The sequence below is a fragment of the Nilaparvata lugens genome, chromosome 5 (genome assembly GCF_014356525.2).
Source record: "Nilaparvata lugens isolate BPH chromosome 5, ASM1435652v1, whole genome shotgun sequence".
NCBI classification, from domain to species: Eukaryota; Metazoa; Arthropoda; class Insecta; order Hemiptera; family Delphacidae; genus Nilaparvata; species Nilaparvata lugens.
In genome coordinates, this window is record NC_052508.1 from 67,102,011 (window position 1) to 67,125,684 (window position 23,674).

Consider the following 23,674-nt stretch of genomic DNA (forward strand, 5'->3'; position numbering starts at 1 on the left):
GTGAAATATCTTCAAGCATGGAGTTATTGACTAGGATTACAATTATTGTTTTGTCAGTGAAATTACACGGGAGATTATTATCTAACCGAGAATCCAAGCAGAGTGGGTCAGTAACATATCACCTAGGTATGTCCTTCTCTAGTCCTTCATCTCTCTGCTTTGTTACTTATTTGTCCTCGTGTTCAAATGATAGTCAATGTGAAAAGAAACAAAGAACATTGGTTAATTCATCGTGAATCTTTTTTTGAAGCTCATAAAAGAAAGAAATAATCTGGTAATAAAGGAAAGAATCGGCTGCTTATACACGTGTACGGGATAGAAAATTCATGAATGACGCAGCATCACGTCAGAACTGATCTGAACTGAACTCGAAATTCAGCATAGGTATAGATTCCTAAGTTACAGGTTATAGGTCTATCTTGAATTTTTGAAGATTTTATCAGTAGGTCAAGTTTTCAGTTTGTCAAGACCCTTGCGGAGCATGGGTTATCTGCTAGTGAGAAATAAATTTTTCTTCAAATTCTAGAATTTAGTGAATAACCTATCAAAAAGAGATCAAACTTGTGAAATCCATGCAAAAGCACGACTTTCTTTTCTTCACGATCTTCTTTTTAATAACACACCTATTCCAACTATTTTAATAATAATAATAATAATTTCAAATAATTATTATTATTATGATAATGATAATAATAGTGATAATAATAATAATAATCCGTTTCATTTCCATATCAAGCAAGATTACAATATTGAAACCGTCAATTTTTTCCAATCTCTAACATTTTTCAAAAGAAACATATACACTAAGACACAGTACAACGAATAGAGAATGAGAGTTAAACAGAGAATCTATAAATTTAATAAATATGAAGAATATTTATCATTAATGTAGAAATATTATATAGGTAATAATTATACAATGTCATATAGTGTCATATAATGTCTTATATATGTATATAGTCATATATTAGTAATCAATAGTACTATACATCGGCCTGTCCACCAAGATCTTTCTTAATTGAGATTTTAATTGGTTGCCTTTCAGGGATTTTAGGTATATGCTCTGGCAATTCATTTAAAAATATGACCCCTTTAATAAATGGATCATTCTCTGTTAATATAGTTAATTTTATTAGTTAATAATAAAGTAGTATTATTATTAGTACTATATTAAAGTATTTTTATTATTAGTTATTATTAGTATGCTATATTATAGTTAATATAGTTAACTGTAACTTCAATGGAAAACTTATTTTGAGTGATAAAATTAAACTTTTGTTATAAATCCATGAAGTAAAAATTTACTTTCAAATCATTTTCTCTCTTTTGAAAAATTTAAAGGACTATTGACCATAATTAAAATATTTATTTTTTATTGAAATTGAAATTTGAGTGTCTGTGTATGATGCCTCATGAAAATTTAAATTATCTCATATTCTAATAAATAGATAATGATATACTACGGTAGAAAGTATTCCTGAAGAAGAAATAAAAGTGTAGATATCTCTGTTTTAATTGATATAATATTTTCTAATAAAGAATTTTAATAGGGCTATTATTCAATTTTTTTTTGCATAAGAGCTCGGCGGAATATTATGTACTAATTGAAAGATAATTCCACCTTCAAATTTCTAATTCACATTATTCAAGCAACATAGCAATCTCTTATGAAGAGCGGAATATTATGTACTAATTGAAAGGTTATTCCATTTTCAAATTTCAAATTCACATTATTCAAGCAGCATAGCAATCCCTTTATGAACAGATGCATTTTTGAATGAATGGCATTTTTTATGAATTTTTCTACCGTTATGGAGAACTTATATATAGGTAGTTATAATGTTTTCGTGTTTTATCCAGGCTTCCTGTTCATGGAGTGATTTTTATTGACGGTCCATTTTTGTGAGTTCATTGACCTTTGAAAAGTCAGCAGACATCTTAATAGAAGAACAACAATATGTCCACATAGAGTTGGCCAGTCACGTTTGTATCCAGCTATTATATAGACCTCAACTTATTTCACTGTTTATAAATAGCTGTCAACCGGGAGAATGGGATGTCACTAAAAATCGTGCTCTTCTTGAAACACTAGCCCTCAATTATCCCATTTACGCCTGGCTTTTGATAAGGATTTATTTCATTTTTGAATTAACGAATTTTTTCCGTCTATGTGTTGTGTAGAGATCCAATTCATTCATTGAGATTTCAGTGAAACAGACTAAAGTTGTGTTTACACCAAAGTTATTAACAAAATGTTTATTTCTCTGTCCTTATAGATTCTATTAGATTGAACGGAACTTGACAAACACATATGTTCATCATGTGTATCCTATACTATTAAACAAGCAACTTCTGTTTATATGTTTGGATGTTTATATGTTTGTATTTCACCGGATCTCGAAAACGGCTCTAACGATTCTCACGAAATTCAGAACATAGTAGGTTTATAATATAAAAATTCGATTGCACTAGGTCTCATCCCTGAGAAAACCCGCTGAAGGACATTAAAAGGATTTATTCATCCTTGGAAAAACAGATGACAATTTCGTCGTCTGTTGATGATGGAAGTGAGAGAGCGAGTGCATGTGTGTGGGACTGAGACAAAATAATGACTCAGCTGTTGAACTTTTGTAATCATTCAATCAGGTACTTAGTGCCGGTTGTACAAAAGCCGGTTAAATTTCAATCCTGATTAATTCCAGTAGAACCGGTCAGATAAAGCTATCTTTTTGAAATGGTCTTCTCTGATTTGGTTCACGTGAAATTAATCGGGATTAAAATTTAACATGCTCTTGTGAGAGAAATTTTTGCATTCCTCTGGGAATTAATCTCAATCCACTGTGATTAGATAGAAAATTTCTGTATGAACTATAAATTTATTATAATTTATTCTTTCATAATAAATTTTATATGCTTTTGTACTCCAGAGCGGAAATCGGTGCACCGATATTGATAAGTTATGTTCAATTTAATGGAATCTATAAGGATTAAGTTATTATAACAAAATGTTTATTTCTCTGTCCTTATAGATTCTATTAAATTGAACATAACTTAGCATACACATGATTAACATATGTGTTTGTCAAGTTCCGTTCAATCTAATAGAATCTATAAGGACGGAAAAATAAACATTTTGTTAATAACTTTTGGTGTAAACGTAGCTTTAGTTATACGTCAGAAAATATTTTTCTAGACTCATTTTCTTTCAAATAAGGTGTGTGTTTTGTATCTTTTAGTACTTTGTTATACTAGAAGGACCAAGCCACATGAGGTGTTTCTCAGACGAGTCGACAGGGCAGGAAGCTCTCCAAATGACTGATTATGTTGGGAACATGTTGTTCTGAGAAACAAGTTTTTTTCATTTGAATTAATTTATTAGCCAAAAACAAAATACAAAAAAGCTTTACAAAAATAAATATAAGCTACTTCACTCAACTAAAATACATACATAGAAATTAAGGAACTGTGAATTTATTCAATTAGATAAATGATCACAAAATTATATCCTTATTTATAATATTATAGAAAATAATTATTAAATGATTCAATTTATGCTCACATGCATGAGTACAGTAGGTGAGGCAAAAACACCAGCAAAAGGAAGATTCATTGTGGGCCAGTGAGAGTAGTAGAATCAGCTTTATAAGAGAATAGTTATTTGTGCAACTAGTGCGCAAAGTGACAGTTTGCTGCACCGAAAGAAACGTTTACGCCCGAGCCGTAGGCGAGGGCGGAATGGTTTCTTGAGTGCAGCAGAGGAACTTTGCGCACATATTTCACATTAAGTTTTTCCTACATTTACCATTGAATATGAAAAGTGGGTAATTATTGGTAAATTGCCTGAAATGCATCAAATGTTTTTCTGTGTAATTTTATTATTGATAAAAACCTTAATTTATTGTCAAATTGAATAAAAATGTTGTCCTTGGTTATAAAAATATAATACTAATAATTTGCGTGTTGTGCTTCGTTGCACCTCTGCTCACTATAGCAGCCCAGTCACTGTTACCAACTTCATTTTGATTTTGCTGCACTGTTGCTCCATATAACCTACTAAGTATTTTGCGTTGCCATGTTGCAAATCTGGAGTGCAGAAAAATTTTTCCCGCACTAGAGCGGAAAAGTGATTCTTTGCGTTCTGTAATCAGTGCAGCAATGGCCACTTTTCAACATAACTGTAGGAAAAGATAATAACTTGATAATAACTATGTAGTGTTCAAACATGGAATCTATAATATGAAATTGATCATTATATAGAAGTCAACGATTGGAAATACTGTAATTCAAGTTCAGCCATTCCTCTATGGCTCTTTTTCTGTTTGATTAAAATTCAACAGGAGTTTATTGTGAAACCGTACCCAAGTGAGGTGTTATCTCATAATAACACTTATTTATAACACCTTTATAATAATAATAATAATACTAATAATAATAATAATAATAATAATAATATAATAATAATAATAATAATAATAATAATATAATAATAATAATAATAATAATAATAATAATAATAATAATATAAATAAATAAATAAACAAAAACAATTTTTCAAATTTCTTGAATCAACCAGCATCGATAATAATAATTGTTATTATTAAATATTGCTATTCTTGAAGAATATTAAATTTATCTAATGCAGAATATTATTATAGACCAAAATATTTTTAGTCAGCTTTTGAGCTCCATCCAAAGTGAATTATTGATTTATAAAGTGCAATCTGTGAATGGTAATAAATTATTATATTTGGCCGCAATTGATTGATTGTTTTGGTTGTGAGTGCGCGTGCGGTTGAGTGTTTAACATTGGTGGTCAAATGGGCACCAGAGTCGACTTCCTCATAAGCGCAAGGACGCCCACGCTGCTCTCTTACAGACAGAACTGCTCCATGCAACAGAAACAATTTCTCTGTATCATCACCATTACAACAAAAATTAAAAATCATGATTATCCACAATAATATACTTTATAATGTTATATTGGTTACAGTTTACAGAATTAATTCTATAATATAGCAACAAAAATTCTTATGGCTTTTTGATGGTGGGGAGTCTCTTGCGGGACTCCCAGGTATTTAGGCCCCAGGACTCCCAGGTTCTACCTGGTATTTAAGGCTACTGTAGTTAAACACACATCGATTTTTGCCGTCCTCTTATAAATTATAATTATTATATTAAACAGACGATGTTTATCAACTTTCATTTAATAATCTGAATAGATAAATCATGAGGACGGCCATAAATCGATGTGTGTGTAACTGGCTCATAAGTCGTCAATAGGCCTTACACTTTACGATTGTTTCATACTTCAGCCGGGACCGACAATTAACGTGCTTATCCGAAACCACGGAGGTGGTTGAAACCTGGTGATAACTTATTGGTTTGAATCGCGAATCTCTGAGCTGATATGTAAACACTTTACCTATATTCAACCAAAAGGAACACTCAATTTTACACAATGATTGAGCCCTATAATTCAGTTTTTGTTGAAAAAAGTTTCAGAATTGCTTTTAGAATAAGATTCATATTGCTTATATTATTAGCTTACTAAATAAGCTAGAACATTGCTATTCGAATTGCTTGCAATATCAATGAAAGTCAAAAGATGATTCAAATATCATGTTTACTGATTTATCAAATGAATTTTACTTGATTTTTCTTGTGGCACCAATATCCCATGGAAGCAGAAGGCTGCACAAAAATGCAACTCTATACTTTCCCCAAAGTTTGTCTGTTGTTTCCAAATGTCTCTAAAGATTTTAATTTTCAATTCCTTTTTCATTTTCTTCATTTTCACTTGATTTTCAAAGATTTTCATTTTCAAAGGCAGATAGTCTCTTTCCGATGTTTTGATTCATGGACTTTTCCTAACAATTCTGCACACAGTAAGTTATGACATTTAGATAAGAAAAATAATGGTATATATAATGAATATAGTAATATGGTAGGCCTATATATAATGAATATTTTGATAATGCTATTAAAAAAATAATCGATCACTGAACATAATGATTATTGTTCTAACCATCAACATATTTCAAGATATGACTGCTAGTCGTTCTTTTTAATAGCAAAAAGTGATTTAATAATAAGCAGTTCGTGATGAAAACAACATTGATGAATATTTCACTACTTGAAATAGCCTACGGTATCAACAAGTGAATTTCACTTGTGATTCTATCAGGATGGTACACACAAAAAAATATTATATAATCAACGTTTCTCATGATTGGTGCTCTCACTTCTCAGGGGTGTATTAATATATTGTTATACTACTGGTCCCTCCCCAACTTATTATTTTATGACATGATGCGGTAGTTCTGTGACTACCTAGGTAACCAGATCTATATGAATATCATGTCACCTCTTAGGGTTATTTGAAAGATTTCAAAGATTGGAAACCTTTGACACAACAAATCATGGATTGAAAATTGTTCATCATCTTAAAATCGCTGTAAACAACATCAGTTACATTTTTTGAGAGTATTTTCAAACGTCTCTAGCAATGCATATACTTGATCCTTATAAATTCTATTAGATCGAACATATATTTCATCATATACATGATGAACATATGTGGTTGTCAAGTTCTGTTCAATCTAATAGGATCTATAGAGATTAAGTTATTAACATTTTGTTAAATGAGATAGTTAGATAAGTATTATTATTATTAATAATAATGCTTATTAGATAAGTGACACAGTGACGTTCTGTGAATCTTCTCGTTGTCCATGAAACGTTGATACAGAACAGTGAGCGATCTGCTTGCGTATCTCAGGAGCTTCCTTTGTATACTTGGCGCAAGCCACGCCGTCTGATATGTGATGAGTGATGCTACGCTGCGGTCCACTTTCTCACTTGTTTCAAATTGTCTACCAAGCTCCCCACTTCCTAAACATTAATTTGTTAATGGTCTCTAAGAAAAATGCCCTCTTCTGCTCTGCCTCAGACTGCATACAGTAGCAGCAGACTTCCAACTGTAACGTCTGATGACTGCAACGTCTATTATTCACTGCTTAGGATAGGCTGCATTGTATCCTGTTCAAATAAAATGTTTACCACTGTTGACTTGATCTTGATATTTACTATTAATACTGTTTATTTACTCACATATAGTGAGGTCCGAATGAAGCGTTCAGACACAACAGAAGAATTTCTTTCATTTCCATTTTTCTCCCCACTGACCACCTATGAAAGGGGTATACGGATTTGTCAATTAGATTCTAAGTCATCAATCTTTGCATTTCATTAGTTATTTGTGCAACTAGTGCGCAAAGTGACAGTTTACGTTTGAACGTTTACGCACGAGTCGTAGGAGAGGGCGGAATGGTTTCTTGAGTGCAGCAGAGGAACTTTGCGCACGTATTTCACATTAAATTTTTCCTACAGTTACCATTGAATATGAGAAGTGGTTGATTATGGGTAAAATGATGGCTGGAATCCATCAAATGTTTGTCTGTATAATAATTTTGTTATTAATAACAACTTTCATTTATTTTAAACTTGATAATCCAATTGAAAATTAATATACGATAATTTATTCAAATTAAAAATTAAATTAATCCAATTAATTTGAAAATTTAAATAATTTTTCAACCAATCAATCTATGAATCAAAACAAAATATTATTCGAAATAATGAATAATAATATTGTAAATGTATAATTTAATGAGTTCTCATTTTTATTTATTTGAAAATCAGAAAAAATATAGATAGAACAATAGGTAATACAATAATGTATTAGAGGTGGCTATGTTGTTAATCATTATCTAAATCGAAACTATCATTGTGATACAACTCTAAGTTGCTACTGTACTTTTTTATCAATATAATATAATTGGTTACAAAATAAGTTACAATATCCGTATTAATTCAAACCCTCCATGTAACGAACTGTTGATAGGTTATTGTGTTTCAAATCATCAATCATACAAATAAAAAAATTATAAGGGGAATAAAGTGTATGAGTTCTGGGCTACTCTCTTTTATTCATAAAATAGAATTACAGTTCCCTAAATTAATAAAATAATATATTAAAAATACAAATTATAACAACTATGACGATTAAATTATAACGATGGTGTTAATACTGGAACTAGTTGTTATAATTTGTATTCTTAATCTATTACTTTATCAATTTCAAAGGGTACTATCTGAAATTCATTTTTATAAATAAGAGGAATAAAGCTAAAATTTCTGAATCTTGTGACCCACAGCAATTTATCCACCTTTGTTTCAACATCCATTCATCATCCACTCATTGCTGTGTTTTATATATTAAATACATAAATAAAATTAATAATAAGAAAAATAAAGCTGACATTACTGAATCTTATGACCCACAGAGAATTTTCTCACCTTTGCTTCAACTCCCATTTATCATCCTCTAGTTATACATATGCCTCAATTCAATTCAGTTTATTTCACACACACATTTATTTATTTATTTTATTTATTCATCATTTACAATCAACTTAAGGACAAAGAAACAGACTACAGTCCAAAACTTCTTTTCAACCCAATTTCATAAAATAAATTGTCCAAATAAAGGTTATGTGCGACTTTCCAATTCTTTACTAATTTCCACATTGAAACAAAACACAAACACTTGAAATAATTAATTTTGAATTTAGAAAGATTAAAATCCGAATTGATAACAAAATTCCCTCTACTTAGCATTCAAAACTGTGAAATAAATATTAATTTGAATATAACACATACAAGTTTGATACAGAGATTAACAAAAAGAATACATGCAAGCAAAAAACAACAATATACACATTAAAACAAAATAAAAAGATAGTGGTGCAATAGAAAAAATGGTGGAGGATTGAAGGGTTTTTCAACTATGGTAATCCATATGTACTAGGGAAACCTTCAATCCTTGAGAAGGTGAAAAAAGTATCAGGAGAAGTGAATAGACGATAGATATGAAAGGATGGGATGGGGGAAGAAAAATACGGAAAAGGATGAAAAAAACCTATAGGAAATGTAGTAAATGCAAAATGAAGTAACAAAAACAATAATTCTTTCTTCCACTGAGGCACAACCCATCAATGAAACTCGTAGTTGGAAATGCTTCAAATACCAGGCCGGTCATCGTATTTAGATCCTGAATGAATATTTAAATGTGTTGCAATGTACTCCATTCAAAATTTGTGAATGGCATGCAACTTGGTTGAACAATTTCATGAAAGGACCGGATGTTAATCGCTGTGTGCTGTGCTTTGTGGCTTCCTCTTTTATGCCTTTTTTATCTGATTGCTGAACTTAATTCGCGTGAAAACTCCTGCACCTCTTGAAACTCACATCGACAGGTTCACTTCTTGTCAATTCTTCACATAACTCTCCATTCACTAGTAGTTCTGTGAACAGTAGACCTCACGCAGTATTCTCATCCACAAGTACCTGATTGAAACTATAGACTTTATGGAAATACAGCAATAGACTGGCTTCTCCACACATCTGTGTAATCACTTGTCAGCTGATTTATGATGAATAATTCTATAGTCTGATTTTTACTCTAATATTGGCGTATGAAGGAGGCTCCTTCTTCCTTTTATATTATCCTTGAAATGCAAAATTTCCAAAAACCTTGTATATACGTTGACGCACAATTAAAAAAGGAACATACCTGTCAAATTTCATGAAAATCTATTACCGCGTTTCGCCGTAAATGTGCAACATATTTTAAACATATAAACATTTAAACATTTAAACATTTAAACATTTAACATTTAAACATTTAAACATTTAAACATTTAAACATTTAAACATTTAAACATTTAAACATTTAAACATTAAACATTTAAACATTTAACATTTAAACATTTAAACATTTAAACATTTAAACATTTAAACATTTAAACATTTAAACATTTAAACATTTAAACATTTAAACATTTAAACATTTAAACATTTAACATTTAAACATTTAAACATTTAAACATTTAAACATTTAAACATTTAAACATTTAAACATTTAAACATTTAAACATTTAAACATTTAAACATTTAACATTTAAACATTTAAACATTTAACATTTAAACATTTAAACATTTAAACATTTAAACATTAAACATTTAAACATTTAAACATTTAAACGTTTAAACGTTTAAACGTTTAAACGTTTAAACATTTAAACATTTAAACATTTAAACATTTGAACATTTAAACATTTAAACTTTAAACATTTAAACATTTAAACATTTAAACATTTGAACATTTAAACATTTAAACATTTAAACATTTAAACATTTAAACATTTAAACATTTAAACATTTAACATTAAACATTTAAACATTTAAACATTTAAACATTTAAACATTTAAACATTTAAACATTTAAACATTAAAACATTTCGCTCGGTCAACTACCCCTATTTTCACTATATATTTGATAATTTCGATTACTTCCTTTATAGGTCTTAGCCTACTAATGGCAAGAACATTCCAAGTTTATTTTGAAATGGTGTCGTCGTTATATTTTCATATTTATTTGTTCTTCTGTTATTAGTTTAAAAAATGTATTTCTTATTTTTAGAACTCGTGGCTGGAACTCAACGCTCCTTTTTCCAGTCACGCCAAAAACTATTGTAATTTAATGATTAATTTATTTTAAAAAATATTTATTGTATTTGGCAATAAATTCATTATTCATTTATTTATTCCATCCCACAATCACAATATCAAATTAATGATTGGGAGAGAATCAACAGGATAAACCCAAAACTGTTTTTCTGCCTAGTTTTGATAAAAATAGTCCAAATGAGATTACTTTACGTTTACTTACTTTTTTACTTCTGTGGTCTTCACCAGCAGCCAGGGCTGCGGGAATTGTCATTTCATCTTCCCTTTTGTAGGGGTCGTTTATTCCTTATGGTCTGTAGGTGTGCTCGTCTACAAACTCGTCCAGGCTGTAGTATATGGTCTATTGCTTAGGTTGTTCTATCTTTCTACACTGCCATTATAACGTGGACCTCACTATAGCAGCCTATAGGTAGGCTTTAGTTTTCATTTAAATACATTGGGCCCCTCTATTGGAAGTTGTCCCAACACAAGTTGAAGAAAGTGATTCATAAGCATTTTCTTGCAAATAAAAATAAATTATTTCTAATAATTATTTATTCCTGAGCACTTTCTCAGGAAAAGAATGACTTTGCTACTTGTCAGTAAAAATGATCTCTGTATCATCGATGTTTATTAGGTATAGTAGTGTAGGGTATATTGGTGACGTGATATTAGGTTTAGTAGTGTTCTATTGGTGACGTTTACAATCTGAATAAGAGTGACGGATGATATCATCTTTATTTGCTACTGCAGCTTGATTTAAAGGGGACTTAGATGGTGATGGTTTTGATAAATGCCAATGATAAATGTGGTACTGTGTAGTGAGCCGGAAGTTGATGACAATATATATGTGCTCTTCCACTTCTACCACATGCAAATGCAAACTCGGAACGATTTCGAATGCCTCCAAATTACATTTATCTTTTTGGACATAACAGTTTGTTAGAAGGAAGCTCCCAACGGCAAATAATGGCAACATGAATTGAAAGTATTGTAAATTCATAATATTGTTATAATTTATAAAGTAATGGATATTCATAAGGCTATTATTGGTCCCACAGATACTACAGTTACTTATGAAGAATAGTCCTTACTTATATTACTTATGAAGAATAGTAATTATTCTTTAAAGAGAATAAAGTATAACTCACTTTATAATATAGATGTTTATTATTATTCAGCTGCATTCATTGCATTCAAAGTGCCGTTTGTACAGTGCCACTCTAAGAGAAATTTCATTTTAAACTGGATTAAATCAATATCAAGTCCCTTTTATTATTATGTGTTGAAGCCACCAGCATTCATTTCAGTTCGCGCTTCACTGTGCAAACGACCCTTAATATGTAAGCTGGTTACTTAGTATTTTGTTAGCAGCAGAATGTTATAAAATAGGCTACTGCAGTAATGCAATCTTCAACTAAATCAATGTACCTTTAGCAAGGCAGGATAATTTTTTATCAACAAATTTACAAAAAATAACAAGTCATCCTCTTTATACCCAATTAATAGGATTAATATTATTCATATTATAATGTACAATAACAATAGTGTAGAACTTCAATCACAGCTGTTAAGCTACTGAAGTTCTTTTCTTTTTTTCCATCATGATACTGTTTCTTTATAATGATTGCAGTGTAAAAATATTTGTAAAATATGTCATTGTTGTGAATAAATTTCAATTTCAATTTCAATTTCAATAGCCCTACTTGAATAACTTATTCTTTATTGTTTTAACTTATTCTTATTCTTTATTGTTTTCAGAAATGTTGTGGAACTTCTCTATGATGAGGTGAAAAAGTAATTATAAAAATATTGACAAATCTACATAAATTAAATTTATTTAAAAACCATTCTCAAGTTTCAACACCATACTTGACATCATCTTCAGTGGAAACTCTCACTTGAGTATGGCGTTGAGACTAGAGTATGGTTTTTAAATGAACTCAATTTTTGTGGATTTGACAATATTTCTATAATTTCTTTTTCACCTCATAACTCATTCTTATTAATATTATAATGCTTCAATTATTAGTATTACCAACTGTAATAAATATTTTTGTAACAATAGCTTATTATTCTCCCTCCACTTTATATTATTAAATTTAGGGGTATTTGTATGTACAATAAAAATTGAAATGTAGTTGTTTATTTTGTTAATTCACACTTGAAAAATATTCTGAAGAGTTTGAAACTTTTTGAGTTGGAATAGAAAATATTCAAAGCGTGCTATGAGTTCCAATTTTTATTAATTATTCTCGAATTGTATTTTTTTCAGATTGGTATATGAAATATATAATTCGAATAGGATATTCAGATTTAAAGAGATTGTATAATATTATTGAACGAATCTTATGAGAAATGATTTGCACTTTCCAAAAACGACGAATATGTAGGCTATGCTGTACAGTACCGTACATGACTTTGGTTTAGTTTCCTGATCTAAAATTGTCTTAGCTTTTATTACTGACAAGCGTCTAAACTACTGAGTTGAGTAAACAATATTGAGGAACAACAGATAAGATGGAGAAAAATTCTGGTGTATTCTAATCTTTCTATTTTCTGAGTATAGGGTGTACTCACCCATATAAAAACATGAACTACCCGTTTATTTAAAGCATTTTAGACTTGAAATTGAAGTTGCTTTCCATGATGAAACACTATATAATAACTTTGTTGAAGTTCTGACACTGTGTTACTAGTTTACTAGTTTACTAGTAACACAGTGTCAGAACTTCAACAAAGGCATTTTAGACATTGAAACATTTCAAACTTTCTACAAACAAACGGTTTGAAATGTTTTAAATAAAACGGTGCTTTATGTTTTTAAGAATTTTAATAGAGTAGCCCATACGAATGAAGTGATTTTATTAGATTATATTGGTGTGAAAATTATAACGAGTTTCTATTAGTTATTGACAATATCAATCAAATATGTACCGTAGCTCACTTGATTCTCTACAATTGGATGACGTTTCAATTTTCATGTATAATTTTCTACATCCAGAAATTGATGTTCGAGGAAATAGTATAGTTATCAATTCGAAATTATAATATAGCAGTAGAACATATACATTTCAAATGAACAAAAAAATCAAGAAATATAACTTTGACATTTTCTACAAACTTCTCAGTGTAATTTTCCTCGTATAATGCAATATGTGTGAAGTATTATTTTCCTCGTTTGTTGGAAAATGCATACAAATGAATATAAGAATTGAAAAAATTCTTACTTTTTCATACTTTATCATGTATTTTTGATAAATATCGTTTATTTCATTTTCCTTGTGAAATGCTAAATGTATGCATTTTCCTCGTTTCTAGGAAAATGCATGTAATTGAAAATTTCTCATATCTTATCATGTATTCTTATAAATTTGGTTCTGGTTTATATCTATTCGGTTGATATTTGGTATGAAGACAACTGAAATTTCAGTTAACAAAAATCATCCTTTTTCAACATTTTTATTATAAAACTTCCATAAGAGCTAGACCATAATCCTATCCTATTATATTAAGCGAGAAATTTTTGTATGTCTGTTTATATCGTTTATTGCCACATCAAAAAATGTGAGTGTTTTTTCACTTAAAAGCTTTATTAAATACGATAGTAATATATTTTTATACTTTTATATCTGGTTATTTATGTTCAACGGCTCCAACGATTTTCACGAAATTTGGAACATAGTAGGTTTATGATATAAAAATTCGATTGCACTAGGTCTTATCCTTGGGAAAACTCGCTAAATATATTGGGAAGACTAAGTATATTATTATTTTCAAAGGGTTCTATAATTCTATTTTATAAATAGAAAAATGTAACCCTGGTTTCATACATTTTAAGACCATATTTTTTATATATGAAATGCTCTTATTGATATTGTACGTTCCAAACTAGTCCATTGACCCATGATTGATCGATTACTAAATGAAAATCGACTCCAACGATTTATAGTTTAAAACTGAAATTCTAGTAACGATTTGACTTATCCTTATTAGTCCAGGCGCTGGCTTACATTGAGCATGCATGAGAGAGGCAGAGAATTTGACTTCGGATTATTGTTGGGGGGTCTTTAGTGTATATGAAACTCGATGTCGTCACGTCCCAGGGTGGTCGAGTGATTGGGGGGGAGGGGGGTAAGTTGTAAAAAACGCGCGCTTATATAATCGCCTGTCCTGCGGCACCCATTCATATTACAGCTTTGACCCTTTCTCTAATATTATCTAAATATAACAAGCTTTCAAAATGGTCCTCTTCATTTTTACGATAAACCGCATAGTTTTTCCGTAAAAAAATAAAATATCTCAAAAAATGTATTTTTTGAGTATAGATTTTTTTTTATTTTCCGAATATTTCAGTCGTTAGCCGACTGAGAGGAAAAAGTTCTCAATAAACGTTGTAGGCCGTTTCTTTCTGAATCCAATGATGTATATAGTTTGGGGGTTACGACCATAGATGCGGCTGTGGGAGGGGGATTAGTAGCACTGTTACACTGCAGCGCGGGCCACCCCTATGACCAGTGCGCGTAGCGGCCTACCTATCGCATCGCTCCTATTAGTCTATGCATCCAAATTATGTATTTCAGGAACGTTATATTATGTATTTTTGGTCGCTGAACACGATTTTCCAACTCTGAAGCCTCAATAATCAATGGTTCTCATCATATTTCATGAATTATGGTCAATATATGCAATATAATAATCGAACGTTATATTATGTATTTTTGGTCGCTGAACACGATTTTTCAACTCTGAAGCCTCAATAATCAATGGTTCTCATCATATTTCATAAATTATGGTCAATATATGCAATATAATAATCGATTCGAGTTAATACAGATTGAAAAGAAAAATGAAATATATACAATGAAATTGGATTCTTAAACAGTAATATTATAATGATCTTTTACTCACTTTTGACTGATTCATCCACTGGGTATTCTCGTTCAATCCGTTCTAACAGGAACTAGTTGAATGTATTCCTGCACGTAGATCCATAGCAACTGCAGTAAATACAGCATGCCACTCCCTTGCTGCTGCATTGGCATCCTTTAAAGCACTTTTTGCATTTGCAAGGTGGTATCAAGTTTTCTGGTATTGCCTGTTTTGTCGTCAATAATGGAAGAATAAAACCGGAATCATCTTTGTAATAACCGTAATCTTCCATATTCAATTCCTTCACATTACCGTCTAATGCATTATTCCATAAATAAGTTTGTGCCCAGGTACGACGAACGTGGAGTCTGAAGCTGTCAGATGTTGCTGGGAGAGTCGATATGTTTCTTAGAGAAGATGGATTAGAAGATATAATTCTATATCTGCTGTCATCACAGGTTTTACCTTTTTTCTTTAAAAGATTCAAATATAATCGCTCGCAATCAATGAAATCCTCTTCACACAGTTCTTCCTGACCCATTTTTTCTAGTACAGAATGTTTTTTGGACCTCATCTCAATGAGAATTGCTTTCTTAGTCCCTAATTTGCTCGTAGTATCACAACCTGAGAAAGCGTGAGCAGCTGTCAAAATATTACATGAGTCTTTTCCATATTCATTTGCAACCACGTGACATCCTAGATATTTCTTATTTGTCGTGTTTCCGTTGATTATCCACAAACCGTTACAATTTAGTTTTTTCAGTTCCTCCCATACACTGATCCCAATGATGAAAACGTCGTTGTCAGGAGAGTGTATGACTATAGTTGCTGGGAAATTCAATCTTTCAAGACCTACTCTAGCATTGAAGAATACTCTTGTATCAGCTTCTTCGTGGTTGCACTGCAATTCCACCACATCTAGCAATATCTCCGTGCTCGTCTTGAGTCTACTGACACTACCGATATTGAACCCTCCCGAAATGATGAACCTCTTCCCATCAGGAACTGGAATAGTGTCCATCAAATATTTTGAGATAACTTCTATCAGCTGTTTCTTATTACGAGGCACACTAATAAATCTCTGCCACTGCTTTGGGAATTTAGTCTCGATAGTTTGGATAGTATATTGGAGAGGCTCTCTTTCTTTGCTTCTTCTATTACGTTCACTACCTTTAATTGAATTTTTATCATAGACATCAAAAACGATGTCCACCTGCATCACTCCATCTTCTTTGAGAATTTTCATAACTCTTTTCATCACAAAATTCCATAATCATGCAGCGTATTGAAAGTTTTGAGAAGTGAAGTGGGAGTTGAATTGAGCAGAGCCATGCCATCAATTATGTGAATTTGACTACAGGGTTCAGGAATTTGGTCAAATCCACAACCAGTCTCACTTACAATTTCGTGTGTCAATTGAGATTTAGCGGGTTTTTTAAGATACCCATCAGACGTTGACAACGATGGTGGATATTGTAGAAATTCATGCTGTACTAAAACTTCAATGCTGAATGATCTCTGAGCAGCTAGTAAAAACACAAAGGTTAGATCTTTCTGTTCTGGAATGATTTTCGAAATCAGACTAGGATTTTTTTTGTATGATTGCATGTTGGAGAATGACAGCACTCTGTTTCTTTTTAAAGGAGAGAATATACTTCTACACTTTGCTACAACTCTGTCCAGATAAAATTCATTAAAGAGAGAATTACCATTTCTTTCTACATTCAAAAGAAAATCACACACTTCTTCACTTGCTTCCAGACCATTGATTACATTTCGCAGATTCTGGTGTCCATCAAAATCTTGAAGAAAAATATCATGTCCTTGTAAGAAGGTTACAAGCTTCTGGACATCATTCTCATCTCTCATTATTCTCGTTTTACTTCCTTCGTTGAGAGAATGCTCTTCACAATCACCTGTGGGATCCATGATGATGTCAACAAACTTGAACAGGATATCTGTGATTGAAGATTTATTTGAATATAATAGCAGCCATTTCTGGAAAGCATTGGAAGAACTTGATATTCCAATCACTCCCCCGTGAGTTTTAGAAGACCGAATGAGGGTTTGCTCCAAAGCATGGTCGGTGGCCACATTATTAAATTTCCCATGTTTCCTTTTTACAGAGAAGTGCCCTTGTTTGAAATGATTCTCCACTGCTGTAGGTATTTTCTTCATATCTTCTAGATAGAGCACACACCCCCTTACGTAGTTTGTGTGATTGAATGCAAAAAAGTAAGGGATCATTTTCCGTACAGTTTCCAAGTGTAAAAACCAGAGTCCTTCCCTATCAGCACGAATACAATTTAAAAGAATTTCAACCATGTTGCAATAATCAGTCCAAAATTTGAAGTTGTCGTTGTTCTTGGATTGCGATTCTAAAAATTTGTTGAACTCCACAAATAGCTCCTGACTTCTTTTGAACAATATATTATGACAATCTAGAAAAAACAAGAAATGTGGCACCTATTATATTTGTCAAAAACAAGACAAGAAACTTGTTGACAAAACAAAAAATGTGGCGCCTATTAATTGTTTAACTTATTCATTCACTTCAAATTGACGATTCAGAAGTGATCAATTTAATGAATAAACAAAATATTCATTCTCGATTAGATATTCTACATATTCATCTTCTATTGATTGAGAATCACATTATTCAACCAATCTGGTTTAACATATGAGATGAACTTTGTAATTTTGACCATAATTTATAAAATATGATGAGAACCATTGATTATTGAGGCTTCAGAGTTGAAAAATCGTGTTCAGCGACCAAAAATACATAATATAACGTTCCTGAAATACATAATTTGGATGCATAGACTAATAGGAGCGATGCGATAGGTAGGCCGCTACGCGCACTGGTCATAGGGGTGGCCCGCGCTGCAGTGTAACAGTGCTACTAATCCCCCTCCCACAGCCGCATCTATGGTCGTAACCCCCAAACTATACATCATTGGATTCAGAAAGAAACGGCCTACAACGTTTATTTAGAACTTTTTCCTCTCAGTCGGCTAACGACTGAAATATTCGGAAAATAAAACAAAATCTATACTCAAAAAATACATTTTTTGAGATATTTTATTTTTTTACGGAAAAACTATACGGTCTATCGTAAAATGAAGAGGACCATTTTGAAAGCTTGTTATATTTAGATAATATTAGAAAAAGGGTCAAAGCTGTAATATGAATGGTTGCCGCAGGACAGGCGATTATATAAGCGCGCGTTTTTTACAACTTACCCCCCTCCCCCCCAATCTCTCGACCACCCTGGGACGTGACGACATCGAGTTTCATATACACCAAAGACCCCCCAACAATAATCCGAAGTCAATTCTCTGCCTCTCTCATGCATGCTCAATGTAAGCCAGCGCCTGGACTATATACCTCTTACAAAGGGTGTCACTAGATGAAAGGAAAAAATAGCAATGGCTTCACTCACGATAACTGAATGACAAAGTGTTCACCGTTCACATCTTCAGTGAGGTCCATGTTATAATGGCAGTGTTTGATTAGAAATGGTATTGCTATCCTTGTCTATCATTTAACAAAGCGGATAGCGCTATCTCTTTCTTGCTTTGCTCTGTTGCCAGATCGTCTTTTAACAATGTAGAATTGATAATTAATTAACATATCAAATATAAAAATTCATTATGAAATTATTGAAAAATATAATTTCTTGCTTATGAAAAATAATTGATTATTTTAAACGAGAAAGGACAGTTAATATTACTTCAATAAACCCGTTTTTACTTTCCTTGCTCTATTACCATAGGTAAGGAAAGTATTGCTTTCCAAAAAAAGGTACCCTAGTTTCAAGATTTCTATACGTTTCAAGGTCCCCTGAGTCCAAAAACATGATTTTTGGGTGTTGGTCTGTGTGTGTGTATGTATGTATGTCTGTGAACACGATAACTCCATTCCTAATCAACCGATTGACTTGAAATTTTAAACTTGAGGTCCTTATACCATGAGGATCCGACAGTAAGAATTCAATAAAATTCAATTCAAGATGGCGGAAAAAATTGCGGATAATTACTAAAAAAAACCATGTTTTTCACGGTTTTCTCAAAAACGGCTCTAACGATTTTCTTCAAATTTTTATCTATAAGCCCTATCAACTGAAATGAGTCTCATTTCTAGGAAAATTGCAGGAGCTCCATTATATTCTTTAGAAAAATGGCGGATAATTACTAAGAAACCATGTTTTTCAAGATTTTCTCAAAAATAACTTGACCGATTTTTTTCAAATTTATACCCTGTAAATATTTATCAGCTCTATCTACTGGCATGAGTCTCCTTTCTGGGAAATTAATGGGGGTCCACCCCATCCTTGAGAAATGAACTTAGTAACCTCCTTCTCGTGCATGAGGTAGGTAGGTAGCGCAGTTCATAAAAAGAACACATAGTCGAGTTATTTCATCTGTAGAACAGCTGTTTTGACGACTTTAAAAAATGACGACTAAAAAAATCATCGAATTTCACAATATTTACACAAAGGAAAAATTACTCTGAGAACAATTATATATACACATATAGAGAAGTCTGATCGTAGTTTCAAATATGAGCAAGGAAAGTTGTGTGAGTGTACCACACCAGATTTTTAATATATAGTTATGTATAATCCCATTTAATGGTATTTTTATTTTTTCATTCTATATTATATTTTACTTTTTTTCTTTTACAAGCATTATTGTAATATTGTAATTATGTTTTTTGGGACATATAAAGATTTGAATTATTTGAATTTAAATTTGAAACCTGGATCGGCTACCGTCTATAGAAGGCATTGACAAGACAGAGAGGATCAGCAACATAGTTCTCCTATATTTCTCCACTGCCATTATAACGTGGACCTAAGTTTAGTGCAAAATTTCGAACTATCAACTCTTGAGGTGCTGTCACATTCAAAATGTCTCGTTTCCCAGCGCCAATCTGCGTATCATTTGGGAGTAACGATTACGTAGCAAGACGAGCTTCCTCTGAGTAAGATGTATGTTTGTTTATGCCCTGGCATTGATGTCTGTGGCGGGGCGCGAGTTGAGACTTGAGTTGTGTGGCGCGCGCAGTGAATGAAACGTATCAAGTTGCAAAATTTGCTTCTTTCTCTTTTTATTTTCACCTGTACTGTGTAATCCGACTGACGGCAGTCTAATTATTTTGTCCTTTTGTCGTCAGTAGGATGTTCGGACTACACCGGGTGTCCAGTTGGAGGGTTACCACGCTGATTTTCGGTCTATTGCCAGGTAAAGCTATTCATTTATCCCTTCATTGGTTCATTCATGAAATCCCATTGATCCATTCATGAAATCCCATTGATCCATTCATGAAATCCCTTTGAACCATTCATGAAATCCCATTGGTCCATTCATGAAATCCCATTGATCCATTCATGAAATCCCATTGATCCATTCATGAAATCATCATGAATAGAAACGTTTTTATAAAATCATTTCACTTGTATGGGCTACTTTAATCATTTTGTTCGGAATGTTTAAAAGTTCAAAATGTTTTCAATAAAAAGGTTTTCATGTTTTTATGTTGTTTTTAATAATAGAAACGTTATTATATTATCATTCATCTCATCATCATCATCACTCAGACTTGAAATACGGTAGGTACTTGTAGAAAGTTTGCCTTTGTAAATAAATTGATAAATATATCTCAAAGTAGCCTTTATAGTCTAGCTGTTTTACTAGAGGAAATATCCCAGTTTCAATTCAAATTGAAATATTTCTTTGATTTAAAAACACAACTCACAATTTTCAATGAATTCATCACAAAAACATGTAAGAAATAATAAATACACCCTAATAATAGAACATATTTTATAAAACAAACTTTTGATGAATTAAAAATAAATGGAAATAAAATTAATAACTAGCTATATAAGTATGTTGCTGGTTATCAATCTTGTTTTCATTATTATTACTAATGTATTTTATAACTTTAAAGTGAAAAAAACACTCACATTAGTAATTTGTTATGCTGCAATCATGCAGTTGTCATGTTCATATAATTTGAATACAAATACAAAAAGCATTTTCAAATTTACAAATACCTACAAGAAACTTATGTGAATATACAAATTAATACAGAGTTAAAATCACTAGGTACACGATATAGTTAGGAACACACATAAGACTATATAATCTATTTCTGTTTTTTTAACAGGAGCTTAAATATTTTCTATTTTAGTGACAATAGAGTGGAATATTTCTTCCATGTTTGGTTTTGAAACATCTAAATTTGAAAATCTACATTGTAAAAATAATTATAAATTTAACCTTAAATTTTCTTTTACTGTTTTGTAACTCTCACCAGCGGGTAAAGATTTTCTTTTTGCTAGTGATGCCTAGATTTTATATTTTATTTAAGTATATGTATGAGTAATTATGTTTATTTAATTATATTTTTAATGATATGTCATATTATAAAGAGTTTGTAATATGTTTTGAATATTCTAATTGGCAATAAAATAAATGAATGAAATTAAGGACTGAAAATTTTGTGAAGTGAACAACTACAAAACTTAGCCTATTTCGGACTATGTGTAACCTTATCTAAATTTGGGAGAGGAATAACCAAGGGTTTCCTTATTTTTTCTCCCTATCATTTTGATGATGTACTTATTGTATGAATCAATAAAATGTTAATTTATTACGTTACTGGAAAACTACAGGATCTGCTAGTACCTACTAGCAATCCGTAGAATTATTTCATTTTCTAGTAGAATTTGATTGAGTAGATAGGAGTTGATGTTTTATCAGTTCGAATTGCAAATAAATTATATTAGTTTATTAATTTTACTAACATGAGTGGTGTGGATATTTAATTTTACAACGAATTTATTGTGAATCAGTTCCATATGACATTGAGATGCATGACACTGTGGATTATAATAATTACCGGTATAACGAGAAAAAATAGAATCAAATAGAAATAGTGAATAGAAACTATTCAAGAGAGAATTTATTTGAAATACTCATATTTGAAAATTCGGTCAGGAGGAGGATCCTGGGTAGGCCTACACACCACAATAAAACGACAGCTTGAAGGTTCAAATATTAATTAGCTTCTGAGCCAAACGTTATATATTTTTCGTGTATAGTGAGGTCCACGTTTTAATGGCAGTGGAGAAAGCAGATAGGAGGACAACGTTGCCGAACCTCTGTCTTGTCAATGCCTTCTATAGACGGTAGCAGATACAGGTTTATTGATGTACGGTAACATTAACTGTTCATATTCTCGTTTAAAATAATTAATTATATTTTATCAAGCAATAAATTATATTTTTCAATATAAAAACCTGTGTATGCTTCAATGTTTTCATAAATAAATAAATGAATAGTGAATAATTTCATAATGATTTTATTACATACCGTACTAATTAAGATGTAATATTTTGTCAATTAATTATTAATTACTTCGTTGAAGTTCTGACACTGTGTTACTAGTAAATATTTGAAAAGACACTTACTTTTGATTGGAGTCTTGAGGAATGCATTTCACTCCTGAAGAGGAGCTTCATCAGCCTGACACCAGGGGCGCTTGCTCCTCAGGAGTGAAATGCATTCCTCAAGACTCCAATCAAAAGTAAGTGTTTTTTCAAATATTTACTAGTAACACAGTGTCAGAACTTCAACAAAGTTATTATATAGTGTTTTGTCATGGAAAGCAACTTCAATTATTAATTCTACATTGTTAAAATACGACCAGGAAACAGAGCAAAGCGAGAAAGAGATAGCGCTATCCGCTTTGTTGAATGAAAGACAAGGATAGCATTACCATTGCTAATCAAACACTGCCATTATAACGTGGACCTCACTATAGTAAACAATCAACAACATTGACAGTAACTCACACTCTCGCAAGCCTGGGACTGCAGTGATTTTTATCTGTGAAAATGCCTTTGTTGAAAATGTAGCTTGCAAATGCCGTGTTGTATCAGCTATTTGTCCTTTGTCAATCTATTGTAAATAATATATTATACAGACCATGCCCTCTGTCCTATTTAAATATAGGAATAGAGAGATTCATGGCCCATGTTTGAAATTGGACAGTGATTATTCTTTATTACCCCTTACTTTGTATAGGTAGTTATGACTGAATTACCGGAGATGAAACACAAAGCATAGAATATTGTTGGAAATGTTCGTATGAAAATTATTTTCAGCTGTGTTGAATGTACCGTTCTGCATTTATCTGAGTTTATATATTACTGTATTGT

The 23,674-nt window shown here is 31.4% G+C and overlaps 1 protein-coding gene across 1 annotated transcript in view; it reads left to right on the top strand.

The window, feature by feature from the left end:
- Positions 1-20,462: 20,462 nt before the first annotated feature.
- The window catches only part of LOC111046941 (protein borderless), a 41,935-nt gene continuing 38,723 nt past the window's right edge, over positions 20,463-23,674 (top strand). Inside the window, exon 1 of the mRNA XM_039429123.1 lies at positions 20,463-20,690. Coding sequence (XP_039285057.1) covers positions 20,627-20,690 — 64 coding nt within the window. The 5' untranslated portion in view covers positions 20,463-20,626. The remainder of the gene's footprint in view (positions 20,691-23,674) is intronic.